Source organism: Octopus sinensis, linkage group LG1 (genome assembly GCF_006345805.1).
Source record: "Octopus sinensis linkage group LG1, ASM634580v1, whole genome shotgun sequence".
Taxonomy (NCBI): Eukaryota; Metazoa; Mollusca; class Cephalopoda; order Octopoda; family Octopodidae; genus Octopus; species Octopus sinensis.
Window position 1 is genome coordinate 112706825 of NC_042997.1, and position 17200 is coordinate 112724024.

At 39.6% G+C, this 17200-nt stretch overlaps 2 protein-coding genes across 8 annotated transcripts in view; one reads left to right on the forward strand and one right to left on the reverse strand.

Moving 5' to 3' along the window:
- Positions 1–4343, reverse strand: part of LOC115220578 (hydrocephalus-inducing protein-like) — a 175731-nt gene extending 171388 nt beyond the window's left edge. The window contains exons 1-2 of the mRNA XM_029790763.2: positions 3699–4343; positions 254–405 (exon numbers count right to left, since the gene is read on the reverse strand). Of these exons, the coding sequence (XP_029646623.2) occupies positions 254–405; positions 3699–3747 (201 nt within the window). The 5' untranslated portion in view covers positions 3748–4343. The remainder of the gene's footprint in view (positions 1–253; positions 406–3698) is intronic.
- Positions 4344–11812: 7469 nt separating this feature from the next.
- Positions 11813–17200, forward strand: part of LOC115218585 (peroxisome assembly protein 26) — a 32180-nt gene continuing 26792 nt past the window's right edge. For 3 of the 7 annotated variants that reach the window (XR_004999713.1, XM_036503960.1, XM_029788502.2), the window contains exon 1: positions 11816–12089. Coding sequence is in view for 6 of the 7 variants with exons in the window: in XM_036503960.1 (XP_036359853.1) it covers positions 11881–12089 (209 nt within the window). In the remaining variant the exon portion in view is untranslated. Of the gene's footprint in view, positions 12090–17200 lie in introns of all 7 variants that reach the window. The other 4 variants (XM_029788495.2, XM_036503954.1, XM_029788489.2 and 1 more) reach the window with 3 other exon arrangements.

The window sequence follows — 17200 nt, forward strand, 5'->3', positions numbered from 1 at the left end:
GTAGTGATTGCAAGAGTGTACTGGAGAGTGGGAGATGAAGGGATGAGAAGGGGGTGTAATATAATGAATGAAGAACAAATGTTGAAGTGGCGGGGGATGTACATCTGGACAGAAGATGGGGCAGGTAACCAATGATGTATAGGAGTGAAGCGGAGCAGAATGGTATTGATGGTACAGAGGAAAGATGAGAGAGAGAGAGAAAGAACATTTTAATTATGCAAAACTTTAATTATATGAACTCATCAATATTTACTTGGCTCTCTTCCTCGGGCTCTTTGACAAGTTTAGGATTTCTTGGTGCCATAGCTTTTGAGACATACTGAGGGCACAAAACATCATTATCAATAACACTTATCATTTTCCTTTTTTTGCAATTCACGTGATATTTTAAATTATCTGAAACAGCTGAAAAATGCAAGAAAATAATATAAGTCAAATTACAACTTTAACCCCATCACAACAGTTTTTCATCAGGCAACCAGGTTGCACTGATGATAATCATCTCAGCCAAGATGAACATTTAATGCACATCAACAGTTTGGCATCTCTATATATAAACAGCAAAATGTCTGTCTGTGTGTGTGTCCTTTATATAAATCTACAATTTTTCAGTTAGAGGACTCGCACTTTCTATGGTCATTCAAAACCATCCAAGGGTGGTCGTGCACATCTTTACATTTCCCCAGTCACCCTGCAAAGCCATTAAGAAATCAATAGAAGTGACTTTTTTGTGAATTTTCTATCCAAATGCCCGAAACTTGATACGCCAATTGAATGCCAGCTAGATGTATGTGATTGGTCGGAGATTTGGACAGTACTCGCGTGTATGTGTGCACGCACGCAGCTGTATATGCATGCACTAGCACTATGACCCGGGGGGCCATTTGCATGACACTGGTATCTGCCATGACTATGGTTTTACTTGGCTTGATGGGTCTTCTTCTCAAGCACAACATAATGGCAAACGTCTCGGTCATTCATCATTGCCTCCATGAGACTCAACACTTGAAAGGTGCTTTTCACATGCCACCTTGCCTCTGTAAGGCCCAACACTTGATAGGTACTCTTTATGAGCCACCGGCATGAGTGCCAGTTATGTGACATCAGCATTGGCCATAACTATGATTTCACTTGGCTTGACAGGTCTTCTCAAGCACAGCATATCGCCAAAGGTCTGTCACAAATCATTGCCTCTATGAGGCCCAAATTCGAAGATCATACTTCACCACCTCGTCCCAGGTCTTCTTTCGGTCTACATCTACCACAGATTCTTCCCTCCACAGTTAGAGATTGGCACTTCTTTACATAGCTGTCCTCATCTATATGCATCACATGACCATACCAGCACAGTCATCTCTCTTGCACACCACATCTGATGCCTCTTAAGTCCAACTTTTCTCTCAAGATGCTTACACATCCAGTGAACCATACTGGCTTCATTTCTTTCAAACCTATGCATGACCCCGGCTGTCACAACCTATGTTTCACTGTTGTGTAACATAGCTGTTTACACACAAGCATCATACAATTTGCCTTTCACTCTGAGGGAGAGGCCCTTTGCTTCTAGCAGAGGTAGGAGCTCTCTGAACTTAGCCTGGCCAATTCTTATTTTCACAGCCATGCTCTTGGAGCATCCACCTCCACTACTAACTTCGTCACCTAGATAACAGAAGCTACTACTTCTAGCTTACCCCATTGGCAGTTGATGGAGTCTATTTTCAGCACATCTTCAGTGTTAATTGTCCCTGTGCATTTTCCACACACAAAAGCTATTTTCCCTGTTAACCTTCCTCTGATATTGCTGTACCTCTTATGTGCCTATAGCCTACACCGGGTACATCTTATGGAGTTTCTACCTATGCCTTTTCTACAGATCAAGCAGGGTCACCTACCTGAAAGGATTTGTGATTTGTCTGCCTTCCTGCTTACTAAGACTTTGAATTTTGCTAGGTTAACTCTAAGGCCCTTCGATTCTAGACCTTGCTTCAATACCTGAAACTTATTCTCTAGTTCTGGAAGTGATTCAGCTATTAGAACAAGGTTATCAGCATAGAGAAACTCCCAGGGGCTGCCTGTCTAAAATTCCTGTTATTGCCTGGAGGACTATGATGAACAGGGCACAAAACCAAACTGCATCTCATCTCAACTAACTCACTCCCTAATTAGTTGGGCTATGATGCTCTCCGTAACTTTCATCACCTGGTCCAACAATTTGATACCTCTGTAATTATTTCTAAGGCATTGCCTTTACCTTTGTAGCAGTTGACTATGGTGCTGCTACACCAGTCATTGGGTATACCTCCATCGTGAACCACCTGATTTACAATATGGGTGACCTTAACCCACACCACCCAATATTTTAAGCATCTTAGCAGTGATTCCTGATGGGCCAGGTGCTTTCCCTGTCTTCATATCCTTAATTGTTTTATCTACCAGGTACTGTCAATTCAGGTAGCTGGTCCTTCAACTGAGTCAACATTTGGCAGACTCTCCTCCTCCCATTCATTTGCCACGTTCAGCAGTCTTTCATAATGGCATCTCCAAGCCTTTTTCTTTGCACAATCATTAAACACAAGGGCACCATCATCCATGCAGACAAATTTCTCTCCTGTGACATCACAATTTTCTGTCACACACCGTCTTGCAATCTGAAATACTTCAGTTCTTTGGTCCCCCCTCACCGCGTCGCTGAACATTGGCAAAATTCTTCTTTTCTGCTTCTTCCATGGTTATATATATCTTTCTCCCAACTTCTATTCTGGCTATCTGGTACAGTTCCATACTACCTCCACCCCTCCAGGCCTGCGTCTTTGCTCTAAAGGCCTTGTCTACAGCATCATTCCACCACGTCACCCTAGCTGTGAATGGGACTTCGCAAGTTTCCTGTCTTCACTGGCAACATGCCTTGTAGAGGTAACTGGTGAGGCTCAGCTTTGCCATTACCCGTGGCAACGCTGCAAGCATGCTGGCAGGTCTCCATTGCCATTAGAAAGGTTTCCCAGCGCCCCACCTTTTCAACCGAAAATGGTGAAGTGGTTGTTGCTTTTTTTTTTTGTTTTTTTCCCTTTATCTCTTTCTTATTTCTCTTTTTTTCTTTTTAAATTTTTTCAATTGTGTTCTGTTTTGTCCAGTTTTCTAATTTAATTTTGTAAAACGGTAAACACTGTGAAGGCAATAAAAATTTTAATTCTGGTGGTTGAAAAAATAAACGAGAATGTGCATTTATATATGATGCATAAATACCAGGGGAAAATCTCCGTCGTATCACATGTAATACACAGGACAGGCAAAACGCTAATATCACGCTGCAATTCTTCAGAGTTTGCGAGGCATTCCCCATTTGTCCCTATTTTAACTCTGAAAAGGTAAACTTACATACATATACGCACATAAACGTATATGTTTGTGTACACACACACAATAGCTGTTTGGTATCATGTATCATCATTTTGAAATATATTTCCCAAACTTTTTTGCCAATTTAAACTTCATAAATTAAGCTGAATTTATGAAGTTTTAAGAACTAAACTCTCCCCTCCCCTTCTTTTAAGACCAATTAAATAGAATTAATTGGAGACAAGAATAGTTGTTAAAAAAAATAATGTTAAAACAATAATTTCAACATACATAAATGATAACAAACAAAACTGACAACGAAAATTCAAAAGAGGAAATAAAAAAATCAGAGAAAGACTTACCTGACATGGAATACTCCGTCTTCCAGCGACATAAGTTTTTGGTTGTCATGAGTAACACAGGGATGATGGGAACCTGAGGGTGGTTTCAGTGATTATCGACTTATTCCAGTCGTTCGTTGACTCGTTTGTTAATTTACCTTAAACCTATTGTAATTTCTCGGGGTATATTTATAACACAATATCGTTATTGTATAATATAATTATTATGTATTAAATGTGTGTGAGTGTGTATATATGAGTGTGTGTGTGTGTGTGTATATGTGTGCGTGTGTGTGTGCATGTGTGTGTGTGTGTATGAGTATGTGTGTGCGCATGTGTGTGTGTGAGGGTGGGGTGTATAAGCAGAAAAACAAATTTCACATACAGTTCATGCTACAATGACCAGCTATAAACTGAGGTATTACCGTTATCTTTCACTTTTCTCTCCCTCCCTCATACATATAATGTATGGAGGGACGGGTGGATGTATGGATAGATACGGAAATGGATATATGTGTACTAGTTGGGCATTGGTTTTATGCTAGTTGCAGTCTCTACGGTTAGATTACATAAGCGACCAAACAAGCTCCATGGTAACGAGGAACGCTTTAAGAGTCGCGCCAGCAAGATCGGAATTACGTATGTAACACGTGTGTATATAGGATATAGGAATAATACAAAACCGCATTAAAACACAAATCCTAAACAATAGACGTAAGTCTTCCGTAATATAAGTTTTTTTTACAAAGGAAAAGAAAAATAGAAATTGTTGTCAAAATGTTGTGTAGCCCTAGGCCAGTCCTGAATGACCACACATACGTTTAATCATTAAACGTGTTCGTTCCATCTTTTTGTATACGAAGGACTACACTATCCAAAGTTCTTTCTTTTTAAAAAAAAATAAGACAGTGGACTGTGATTAGAAGAAATGAGGCTGCTATTTCTAGCTGATCGAGCGACAGGCGAACTGACAGAATCGTTAGCACTCCGGGCAAAATGTCAAGCAGCATTTCGTCCGTTTTACATTGAGTTTGAATGCCACCGGGGTCGACTTTGTCTTTCATTTTTTCGGGCTCGATAAAATAATTAGCAGTTGAGTACTGGGGTCGATGTAAACTACTAACCCCCTTCCGCAGACTTGCAAGCCATGGGCCCAAATTTGTAACCGATATTATATAGAAGAGAGTGAGCTGGCATGATTGTTACTACGCTGGATACTTGATGTCAGTGAACGTTCTACACCAATGGAATATTCACTCCAAAGCAAGGATTGGGGATTTCTTGAACAGAGAATCGAATAAACGAACAAGCAAATAACGTCATTTTTCACTTAATGACGTCTTTGAAAATGAAACTGCCTTGAAATTAACAGGCTAACATCTCGTGATTTATTTCAAATATATACATTTATACGTTACACATTAACTGAAAATTTTGATAATTTAATAATTACATATACAACACGTAGGTATATAACCACATGGTTCCGGGTTCAGTCCCACTGCGTGGCAGCTTGGGCAAGTGTCTACTATAACCTCGGGCCGACCAAATCCTTGTGAGTTGATTTGGTAGACGGAAACTGAAAGAAGCCCGTTGTATATATGTATGTATATATACATATATATATATGTATATATACATATATATATATGTATATATACTCTCTCTTTTACTGGTTTCAGTCATGTGACTGTTGCCATGCTGGAGCACCACCTTTAGTCGAGCAAATCGACCACTGAGCATATTCCTTGTAAGCCTAATACTTATTCTATCGGCCTCTTTTGCCGAACCACTAAGTTACGGGGACATAAGCACACCAGCATCGGTTGTCAAGCGATGTTGGGGGGACAAACATATACACACATACATCATCATCATCATCGTTTAACGTCCGCTTTCCATGCTATCATAGGTTGGACGATTTGACTGAGGACTGGCGAACCAGAAGGCTGCACCAGGCTCCAGTCTGATCTGGCAGAGTTTCTACAGATTGATGCCCTTCCTGACACCAACCACTCCGAGATTGTAGTGGGTGTTTTTACGATGGCCAGTCAGGCAATACTGGCAACAGCCATGCTCAAGTGGTGTTTTTTACGTGCCACCTGCACAGGAGCCAGTCCAGCAGCACTGGCAACAATCTCGCTCACGACAGGCTTTTTCCAGTTTCCGTCTACCAAATCCACTCACAAGGCTTTGGTCAGTCCAAGGCTATAGTAGAAGACACCTGCCCAAGGTGCCACACAGTCGGACTGAACCTAGGACCATGTGGTTGGTAAGCAAGCTACTTACCACACAGCTACTCCTTGCACCTATATATATATATATAATACAAGACCACATTAAAATACAAATTCAAAACCAAAGAAAACACATGTATGAGCAAAAAATGATGAAATTTATTAGAATGAAGCAAATATTCTTTTCTACTTTAGGTACAAGGCCTGAAATTTTAGGGGAAGGGGGCCAATCGATTAGATCGAACACAGTACGTAACTGCTACTTAATTTATCGACCCTGAAAGGATGAAAGGCAAAGTTGACCTCGACAGAATTTGACTCAGTTGTTGATATTTGAGATGGAGTAATACCATCTCAATCACAGATTTTTTAATTAATTTTTTTTAACTAAACGGTTAGAGACTTCGAATACTGGTAGAATTTCTCATGTAAAACAGTTTACTCTGAACATTTTTGACAAAATTTCGTATTTTAGAAGTTATTTCGTGTTAAAGTTGTCATATTTGGGTAATTACAACCAACCAATGACGTGTATTTAACTGAAGAAATTTTTCCAGGAAATCCTTCCTCCCTTTCATCTACCCGTCCTTGGAATTTTCCAGGAAGTCCCCATCCCCACTCCTGGAACTTTTCCACAAAGTCCTCCCTGGAGTTTACCAGGAAGTCCCTCCACCGCGTCATCTCCCATCTTTGGAATTTTCCAGAAAGTCCCCATTACTTGAACTTTTCCAGGAAGTCCCCATCACCCCTCCTTGGATTTTTCCAGGAAGTCTTTCATCTCCCCTCTCGGATTTTCCAGGATGTCATTCCTCCCTTTCCACCCACATCTCCCCTCCTTGGAATTTTCCCTTTCCAGGAAGTCTCTATTCCCTTACTCGGATTTCTCTATGAAGTCCTTCCTCTGCTCATCTCCCTTCCTTGGAATTTTCCAGCAAGTCCTTCCTCCCCTCGTCTCCCCTCTTTGGAAATTTACAAGAAGTCCCCATCCCTGTCCTCGGACTTTTCCAGAAAGACCCCATCCCCAACCTTGGATTTTTCTAGGAAGTTACCATGGCCCTCATCGGACTTTTCCAAGAAGTCCACATCCCCCTCCTCGGATTTTCCAGGAAGTCCTTTCTCCCTTTCATCTCTCCCTATCCCCGCACTCAGATTTTTCCAGGTGTTCCCATCCTCGGATTTTTCCAGGAAGCTCTACCTCCTTGGAATATTCCAGGAAGTCCCCTCCTTGGATTTTTCCAATAAGTCCTTCATCCATGGAATTTTTCAAGAAGTTCTGATCCCCCTTCATTGACTTTTCCAGAAAACCCCTCTCCTCAGATGTTTCTGTTCTCATCCTCTTCCTCAGAGGCAGAATGAATGAGTGTGCAGATGAATGCTGAATGTGCCAGAAACTGAGGCAGTGAGCATGCAAAGGTGTATACATGAGTGCGAGAGAAAGTCCTGCAGCTGTGGGAATAAGCTGAGGCAAGTGGATGTGTGCATTCTTTATCCATGATATCAGCAAAAGTTGTCTTGCAGGATTGCATTTTGTGGGAAAATGCCTTGAAAAAAAATAGGAAGTGAATTGTGTCAGGTGTTGTTGTGAGCATTTGCTAACCTTAGCCAGAATAATGACAGTGTGGCATGCTGGCATATTGCAATGGACAGACAATTTTCTCTATTAAGTTTGTGACCAACCAGGCATGGCTGTGTGGTAAGTAGCATGCATGCTTACCAACTACATGGTCCTGGGTTTAGTCTCACTGTGTGGCACCTTGGGCAAATGTCTTCTACTATAGCATTAGGCCGACCGAAGCCTTATGAGTGGATTTGGTAGGCAGAAACTGAAAGAAGCTCGTCGTATATATATACATATATGTATATGTTTGTGTGTTTATGTTTGTCCCCCAACATCGCTTGACAACCGATGCTGGTGTGTTTATTGCCCCATAACTTAGCAGTTTAGCAAAAGAGACTGATAGAATAAGTACTAGGCATACAAAGAATAAATCCTGGTGTCGATTTGTTCAACTAAAGGCAGTGCTCCAACATGGCCACAGTCAAATGACTGAAACAAATAAAAGAATAAAGAAAAACCTGGGGTCAAACAGGAACAAGTTGTTTCAGGCAAGAGCGCAAAGAGCCTGAGTCAACATCCGACATACACAGAGTCGGGAAAAAGAGCTGAGTGGGCACAGACATGATGTGAACAGTTCTAAAGGCATAACATTATGGTGCATGTGTAGAACTGGGTATGTGCCAAGAGAGAAATTGCAGACATTCAAAAGAACTTGTAGCAGAAACCATGCAATTAAAACAGGTGAGCAATGCGTGTGCATGAAATGTGAAATGCTAATGGCCAACAAGAAAAAATATAAAAATATAGAACATTCAAAAACATATGCATATGTAGCGGCACAAGCAGTCAGTGCCATATTGGATGAGATCTCGTGGCAGCCATTGCCATTTCTGAGACTGGAGCAAGACCTCACCTGCATCCATTTGCCATGCGTGAGATCACAATCAGGCTCGCAATTGGCAAACTGTATATAAGGGCAAAACAGAAACAGATTCATTCCTTTTCTCTCCGCTTCTACGCAGCAGCGCTTGCTGAGCACACTTCACTGGCTGGGCCTGTCTGCATGTTGTACCTCCAGAAGCAATGTGCCCACACTAATGGAGATACAACACCACCCACACAGCTTGAGATGGTTGCTGAGAGCCACGTACTTCACCTGTTCTGTGAAACTTGTAAATAAACCAGTTGTAAATTGCATTTGTACTTAAAGACTTCTTTCTTCGCCTGCTGGAGCCTGAACTACACGAAGAACAAGATATAATGGGAGAAGGTGATATCCTCCCAATATCATAAACCTTGCCTTCCATTATACATATGAATCCAGTTGTTTTAGTGAAGCGAGTCATCACAGAATTGAGTGTTATGTGTAAAAAAATGAAGGTGTGCAGCGCAAACAAAACAGAATGAAATAAGCGAAAATGACAAACTTGGCTAGAAAGTTCCCTGGTCCTGAAAAACTAAAAAGTAGCATTTGAAATGCAAAAATAGGTGCATGCAAAGAAAGTTCAAATCTATGGCTGTCGAAAAAGTTGCCTGTGTGGGCTTCCATAGAGTTATCCGATTAATTCTTGGTTGGATAACTGTTTGAAATGCTGAATTTACTTATGTCAGTGGTTTCTGTGGTGGATCTGTGCATCGGATTGCAGTGCATTCTCTGGCATGTCGAAAGTGAATTGTGGGTGTCCATTGTGTCAGCGAGTTCTTTTCCTTTGTGTTGTGTAGTGAAAGTTGTTATTCTTGTCTTCAATGTGATGAGCATGATGTGAAAGCTGTAATTCTTGAGCTCGGGTCACCAGAACGTAATGATGAAATGGAAAATTTAACCGCAGAACAAAAAATTGTCTTCATTTTCCAAATGCAATGAAGTTGGTGATGCAGAGACAGTCATGTATTAGAACATCGAGAAGCATATGCAGCAATGGCTGTTAGATGAAGGCTGTAGATCTTTTAGCTCGGGGTCACCAATTGTAGTAGGAAAGATGTAGCAAAAGATGTTGAGGTAGCAGATGAAAGAGTTATGTGGACAACATCAAAGTAAAACAATGGGAATGTATCTGATTGTGGTTTAAATAATTTATCTAAACGACACTTGCATTTACTTGTTGTATACACCAAAAAATTCACTACATGATATTACCAACTTACTTCAAGCTGGCCAAGAAGGAATTAACAGAGTAAATACTGTGTCAATACAATGAGGTAGAACTGGACATGTTCTGTGTCTGTGTGTGCATTGTGTAGTTTGCCACTTATTGCAGGCTTACACAGCAGTTCCAAAAATGCAGCCCACTTAAAGGACAAACTTTCCCTCAGCTATGCTACTAGAAGGACGGAACAATTTGTTCAGGTTGCCTGCTCCATTGACAGAGACAAGTATATGCTATATCCACCATTCTTAATCAAGGATCCTATCTGAAATATGTGAACTCAATCATTCTCACTGACACATTAATGATTCCTGTGTTTGCATTACATGCCTGAAGGATATCGCCGATAACAATGATGTATTTGGAGGGAAGTTTACAGTTTTGGGAGGCATTTTCAGACAATTATTACTCCTTTTGCTTATAGGAACTCAAGAAGCAATCATTGGCATTCAAAGTAAGAAATATACTTTATGATAATGCTTCAAACAAGCTAAGCAAGAACTTGAGAGCATCAAAAAGCAAAGATATTTTGTCTCCTGGTGACAACTTGGCTATGGAACTACTAGCCAATTCAATGAGCCACATGCATCAGATAATGGCATTGAAAATTTCATTTGTTAGTGGCTCTCTGTTTAAAGATATCTTCAGTAATACATCTCATGAAGAGAGCTGAAGACATGTAATACTTTTGCCAAAGAATTCTGGTTGCTTCTCAATAAATGAAGAAGTATTTAGTGAAATCCTAGGAGATATTATTACTTATTATAATCCAGATAAAGTACGCTCTGGTGACCCCATTTAATCTGGTCATTACTTAGTTGAATTCCTCAATTTATTAAAACCTGTGACAATTGGCTTCAACCCCACGTTTTGCCACATAGAAATTACAATTTGATCATGTGCACAAACCCATTTGTTGTCCAATCAACAGCTGTTGTTCACATGATAGTTTGACTAGAACCTTTCATGAACACAGCCTACAAATACAGTTCAATTGAGCATCAAAACCCCAGAGTGATTCAGTTCCTGGTGGTGTTCACTCTCCACAAATAGCTGTTTGTACAGCTACAACTTGGAACGATCGAAGAAAACACCGCAGCAACAAAAATGTGTAAAAAATTTGCCGAATGTCGAATTTCTAATGAAGACTTTCTTCACTTGCCATATACGTTGTTTCATCTGAATATTTCTTTAGCTTGTAATGCAGGAACACCTGCAACAATAAATTATTTTCATCATTTCCTCAAACTCTCAGGAATGCCACTCTCATAAATAACATTTAAGGGCGCGGGAAGCTTGATAATAATGCTTTTACGTGGCCTTTTGATTTAGGATGAAGTAAAGAAATAGAACAAGTCTTGTATTAGCGATTTATGAACATTCAAGCAAATAACTGGCACTCTTATTGGCTGGTGTGTTCTCATTCCCTGAGTCAAGCTCACACAAAGTGGTCCCAACTTGCTCTTTAACTTCGAAAGAACTCAGTTCCCAGTTTGTCTTATGCTACGACAATGAATAAATCGCAATGACAAACTTTTGATACAGTTGCTGTGAACAGCTGTATGCCGTATTGTCAAGAGTTTGCAAGTAATCGAGCGTTCAAATTCAATAGTGGATATCGACAGTCATGGGAAAAAAGGAACGAAAACCCTGACCAAGAATATTGTGTGCAGAGTGATCTTAAGATGAATGAATATTTGAATACACATCAGAGTTTGATAATTGTTTTTTCAAGTGAATATAGTTATTTTATACATTAATTCCGCATAACACAATTTATAAAAGAAAAAAAAAACCAATTTTAGTGCGATCAATAACTTTCAAATATTTAAATCCCAGTTAAAATTATCGAGTACCTTCAAAATCCTATTTTCACAGGTCTTGCTAATCTTATAATAAAGTCATGAGACAAGGACTGATGAATCTACATGTCAGATATACTATTCTCGTTTAATCCTCCCCTAAAAAATTAGGATGTCAGACTGTAAAAGAAGGTAACAAGAATACTAACCAGAAACGCATTTATCATTTAAAATATTACCAATGATATAGCTATGCATTCATTTTATTCAACCTATCTCACTAGTCAACTTTGCCTTACATTCTTCCAAGGCTACCAATCAAATTCGTGGTTTTTTGTTTATGCTAAACATCAAAACGTTTTATATTTAGCACCATTATGTCAAGGCTGTTTACAATTTCAGGTCATTTGTTTAGAGGAGAACTTCTCTCCCTGTTCACCGGAAAGCATGTGATGAAGAATGACAGCTGTTGTGAAGCAATACAATAATGTCTTCTTTAGTTCTTCAGAAAAGGAAACTGTAGAGATTGTGGAACCTCATTTCATTAATAAGGATTGCAAAGATGTTATCGATCAGGCCAAAGTCCACTTGATGTTGCGGGAGTTTTCTGAATGCCTCACGACGTGTCTTGAAGGGCTTGATAAATGCAAACGGCTTTCCCATGACGGGTGCGTAAACATCCACTATTTATTTATTTGGAATGGTTTCTCTGATTTATTTTATATTCAGAGTCACAATTAGGGGGAGAAAAAAAAGGTTACTACTTGAGAACAGTGGTCCCGGTGCGCGCACTCGCGCATCCGAGCTAGCTAGCCATGACTAGTCGATCCTTTGTGTTTTATTTACTTTGTTTAACGAAAATTATTTAGTTTGTGTTTTATTTACTTTGCTAGGTAGTCGTAGAATCGACTAGCTTGCGCGAGTGCGCGCACCGGGACCACTGTTCTCAAGTGGTACCAAAAAAAGCTAGGAAACATTTTAAAAATACAGGCCTAAAAGTTTCTAATGTTTTGGGTGTTTATATTACAAATGCCTGAACGCAAATTTTCGCTTCCAAACTAAAATACATAAACAAGGAAATTTCTTCATGTCTCTCTCTGTTAAGAAACTTTTATTAACTTTTGTTTCTGGCGACTCGTAACTGTCTCTGTCGATAATGTTGCATCAGTTTAGAATGAAATACAACGCCCAATGAGATACTTTTAGTAATATTAGATTTTTTACATCATAACTATACTTTTATTTAAACTTACAATGTAGCCATAACAACTTGGATATTTACTTTAAAACCTGTCAGCTTAAAGCAGGAACTGTCTCTTGAACTTATGAAATATATTGTAAATAATTAAAAATTAAAGTATTTTGAAGGCTTCGAATTATTTGGTGACTTGAAACGAGGACATATTAACTGAAAGAATTATATCGATTTATTTGATTATTATTCCACTGTTATTGTTTAGCCCCAGGTCAGTGAGTCACCAGGCCTATGATCTAATGCGTTTTAGCCACAACTACTTCCCACACATTTTATTCAGGTGTTATATCAAAAGCAACGTTATTCAATGTGTCCTTCCTTCTTTTGTAAGACGGCAGAGTAGGGTATGGTTAAAGGGGGATTTAACTGCTGTTTCTAGTGATTCGAAGTTATTTCGTATTTTGCGAGAAATTTTTAGCAGTTTCATTTTCATGTTCTAAATATCACTTTAAATGTAAAATAGATCTTCATTCTTTTTATAAACCATTCTCTAACCTCATTTGTCCCACACCCCCGACAAAGCGTCCCTAATTCAAATATCCTTGTTCACAAATTTCCTTGTTCACCTGGAATTTGATGAACGAAAAGAATGGAAACGAGTTAAGGAATTTTTTGTTTTGGTGCCCGGGTCAGCTCCTCAGACGCTTTCGGAACTTCCCGATGTGAATTTTCCGAGGCCTCTCCCCCACCCCCCTTTCGCGTGCGCGAAATTTTTTTTTCATATTCGTTCATAGGAAGTTGTTTTACACCTATTACACACATTTTTTTTTGATTTTCTGATATTTGTTACGCCCTATATTAACTTTTAGCTTGAGATTTATGCATTCCTACATATGTGCCCACCGACAGTCGTATAAATTCCGATTATATCGGAATTTATTGTGAAAAAAAAAAAGAAAAAAAATTCCGATCGTGCTGTGAAGAGTTTCGGGATATTCACGCGAGTCGGTTTTGTTTGGTCCTAACTTTCAGGAAAATTGGTAATTTCTATTTTGGTGAAATTTTTCTGTAAATATATTTCAGTGTGTTTAGATTACAATTATATCTGAATTTAATACGAAAAAACAAATTTGGTGGACTCTGACACATCACGTATATATCTACAAAACGAAACTTGAAGTTTCGAGGAAAAAAGTATGATGTGTGCATGCTCACACATGCACCAAATTCCGATATAATCGTAATTTACACACTCTGAAAAGTATTTGTAGAAAATTTCTTTAAAAAAATACCCATTTTTCTGGAAGTTACGAGGAAACAAAACAGCCGATTCGTGTAAATTTTTCTGAAACTCCTCTTCCCACCACAAAAAAATTTACACAACAAATTCGACATAATTGGAACCCTCAAACGTATTTCTAGAACATTTCATTAAAAACATCAATTTTTGTGGAGGTGGGGGCACACACGTCAGAATACCCAGATTTCATTAAGAATTCGTTCTATTATTTTTGAGATGGTAAAATCATTAGCACGATGGACGAAATGCTTAGCACCATTTCGTCTGTCTTTATGGTCTGAATTCAAATTCCGGGGTCAATAAAATAAGTACCAGTTGAACATTAGGGTTGATGTAATCGACTTGACCCCCCCCCCCCCAAATTGCTGGCCTTGTGCCCAAATTCGAAAGAATTATTATTATTCATGGTAAGGTAGAGAGCTGGCACAATTTACCTTGCGGCATTTCTTCTGATTCTTTACATTTTGAGCTCAAATTCTGCTGAGGTTGACTTTGTCTTTCATCCTTTCAGGATCGATAAATAAGGTACCATCAAGCACTGGGGTTAATATAATTGATTAGCCCCATCCCCCCCCCCAAATTCCATATTGCCTTGTGCCTATTATTGAGTGAGAGAGCAATGTTTGCCATTAAGTGACACTGGGGTACAAATATCCCAAGTCCTATATACTCGTCTGATAAGGGTACAACAGGCACATGCATCACAACCATACATGTGCAATATGGTGACCGCATATCAAGATAAACAGCACATGACCTTGCAGGTGGGGGCCCAGTTACAATTTTCTTCAGGCTGAATAGCCCATCCTGCTTAAAAGGTCCTTGAATAAGGGTTGTTTAATGATAATGAATGAAGCACCTATGTTTCCTAGGGTAAATGATTGAAACCCTAAAGAATCCATCTCAACACATGGCTATAATGCTCCCCCACTGTTCATGATCAGAGATGCATATATCATCAACCACCAAGGGACATGCTCAGCTGGTTATGGTCAAGCAAATTTGTGCTATTGAACAGAGTATTTTTCTGTAGCCCATCTTTTTATACCAAGACAAAACGTACATGATAATACTTCCAATCAGTTAAGATTGAAAGCCATGGGAGCCACTGCCTCACATTATTTCAGGACATTTTATTATTATGGGTTTTTCCACGAGTAACCTTTTCGAAGTGCCTCCCCCTATTGGGAGTTTTACTTGTTATATATTTTTGTTGTTAACTTGCATTTTTACACGGACTTTCCAAACAGACAAAACCCTTTTGTAACTTTCGTCTTGTATTTTGTCCTTACATGTTTTTATTTGACTTTTGTTAGCCCTTGTGGCCAATAAACGAATTAGTTATTATTATTATTCAAATTCTGCTAATGTCAGCTTTGCCTTTCTTCCTTTTGGGGTCAATAAATTAAATGCTCACACTGGTGTTGATGTAATCAACTTGCCCCCTCCCCTGAAATTCAGGTCTTGCTAATATGCTCTACCAAGTCTAATAATGTAATCCTAATGCAAAGCAGGTTTCACCCTCCCCACTCTGGGTCTTCTCCTAACAAAGCCAAGCAGTCTTTGATTAAAATATGCTTCCACTTCATCAAACTGAAGTTCGTAGCAGTTTTTGCCTGTGAGCCCAGAAGTATTTTGATATCTATTTTGAAACTGTTTCGTGATGGACTTGTTCTAGAGGATACTTCAGAGGTGAAATTATGAATTATTTTTGGTGATGCTAGCATGGAAAACATGTTGTTTAAGATGGATGTGCTTATTGGGAGATTTAGCTGCAATTTCTAACAGCTGTTTGGGGATTCATTTAGTGAAATAAAAAGGAATACTTTTTGTAACTTTATAATATATATATATATGTTGACATGGAGAAAGCCTTTGACAGGGTCCTCCGATCCCTTATCTGGTGGTCAATGAGGAAACTAGGGATAGATAAATGGTTAGTGAGAACTGTGCAAGCCATGTACAGGGATGCTGTCAATAAGGTGAGGGTTGGCAACGAGTACAGTGAAGAAGTCTGGGTTGAGGTAGGGGGTCCACCAAGGTTCAGTCCTTAGCCCCCTCCTATTTATCATAGTCCTCCAGGCAATAACAGAGGAATTCAAGAGAGGATGTCCCTGGGAGCTCCTCTATGCTGATGACCTGTCCCTCATAGCAGAATCATTACCAGAACTAGAGAAAAAATTTCAGGTGTGGAAGCAAGGTTTAGAATCGAAGGGCCTTAGGGTCAATGTCGCAAAGATCAAAGTTCTAGTAAGTAGGAAGGCAAACACATCACACATCCCTTCAGGTAGGTGGTCCTGCTCGATCTGTGAGTTCACAGCTGTGACTCACATCAGTGTTGCATAACCATCCCACTCCAAAGTTCTCTGGATTGTAGGGCAACATGCTGTGCTTGAGGAGACCTATTGAGTCAAGGACATCAAAATCAAATCAAATCACAATCAACTGAAAATTGTAGTTGTGCTAGTGGCATGTAAAAAGCACCACCCGAACGTGGCCAATGCAAGTGCCAACCTGACTGGCTTCCATGCCGGTGGAATGTAAAAAGCACCATCCGATTGTGGTCGATGCAAGGCCCCTCTAACCCCTGTGCCGGTGGTATGTAAAAAAGCACCCACTACACTCTCAGAGTGGCTGGTGTTAGGAAGGGCATCCAGTTGTAGAAACATTGCCAGATCAGACTGGAGCCTGGTGCAGCCTCATGACTTTCCAGTCGAACTGTCCAACCCATGCTAGCAATCCAGAGAAGATTCACAAAGAAGATCGTCTCTTTGCAACTAGGAAGCTATGAAGCAAAGAAAAAGGGAGACGTGTGGTGCCGTGTAAAAGCACTCTGCTCACTCTGTGCAGTGGTTGGTATTAGGAAGGGCATCCAAGCAAAATTGGACAAAATAATGGAAATACCTGAAAATTTCAAACAAATTTATTTTAATATGGGGTAGGACCACCTTTGACAGTAATTACAGCTTGAATTCTACGAGGTATGGACTCGTACAAAGTCTAAATTGTTTCCAAAGGAATTTTTGTCCATTCTTCAGCTAAAACAGTCTCCAGTTCTTGTAGTGATGATGGTGGAGGATATCAACTCCTTACTTGTTTTTCTAAATTGCACCATAAATGTTCAATAATATTGAGATCTAGGGACTGTGGTGGCCAGATAAGATTTTCAGCTTCACTAGAACGTTCCTCATGCCATTCAGTAACAACTTTAGCTGTGTGAATTGGTGCATCATCTTCCTGAAAGATTGCATTTCTCTCCAGAAACAGTTCTGCAACCATAGGAT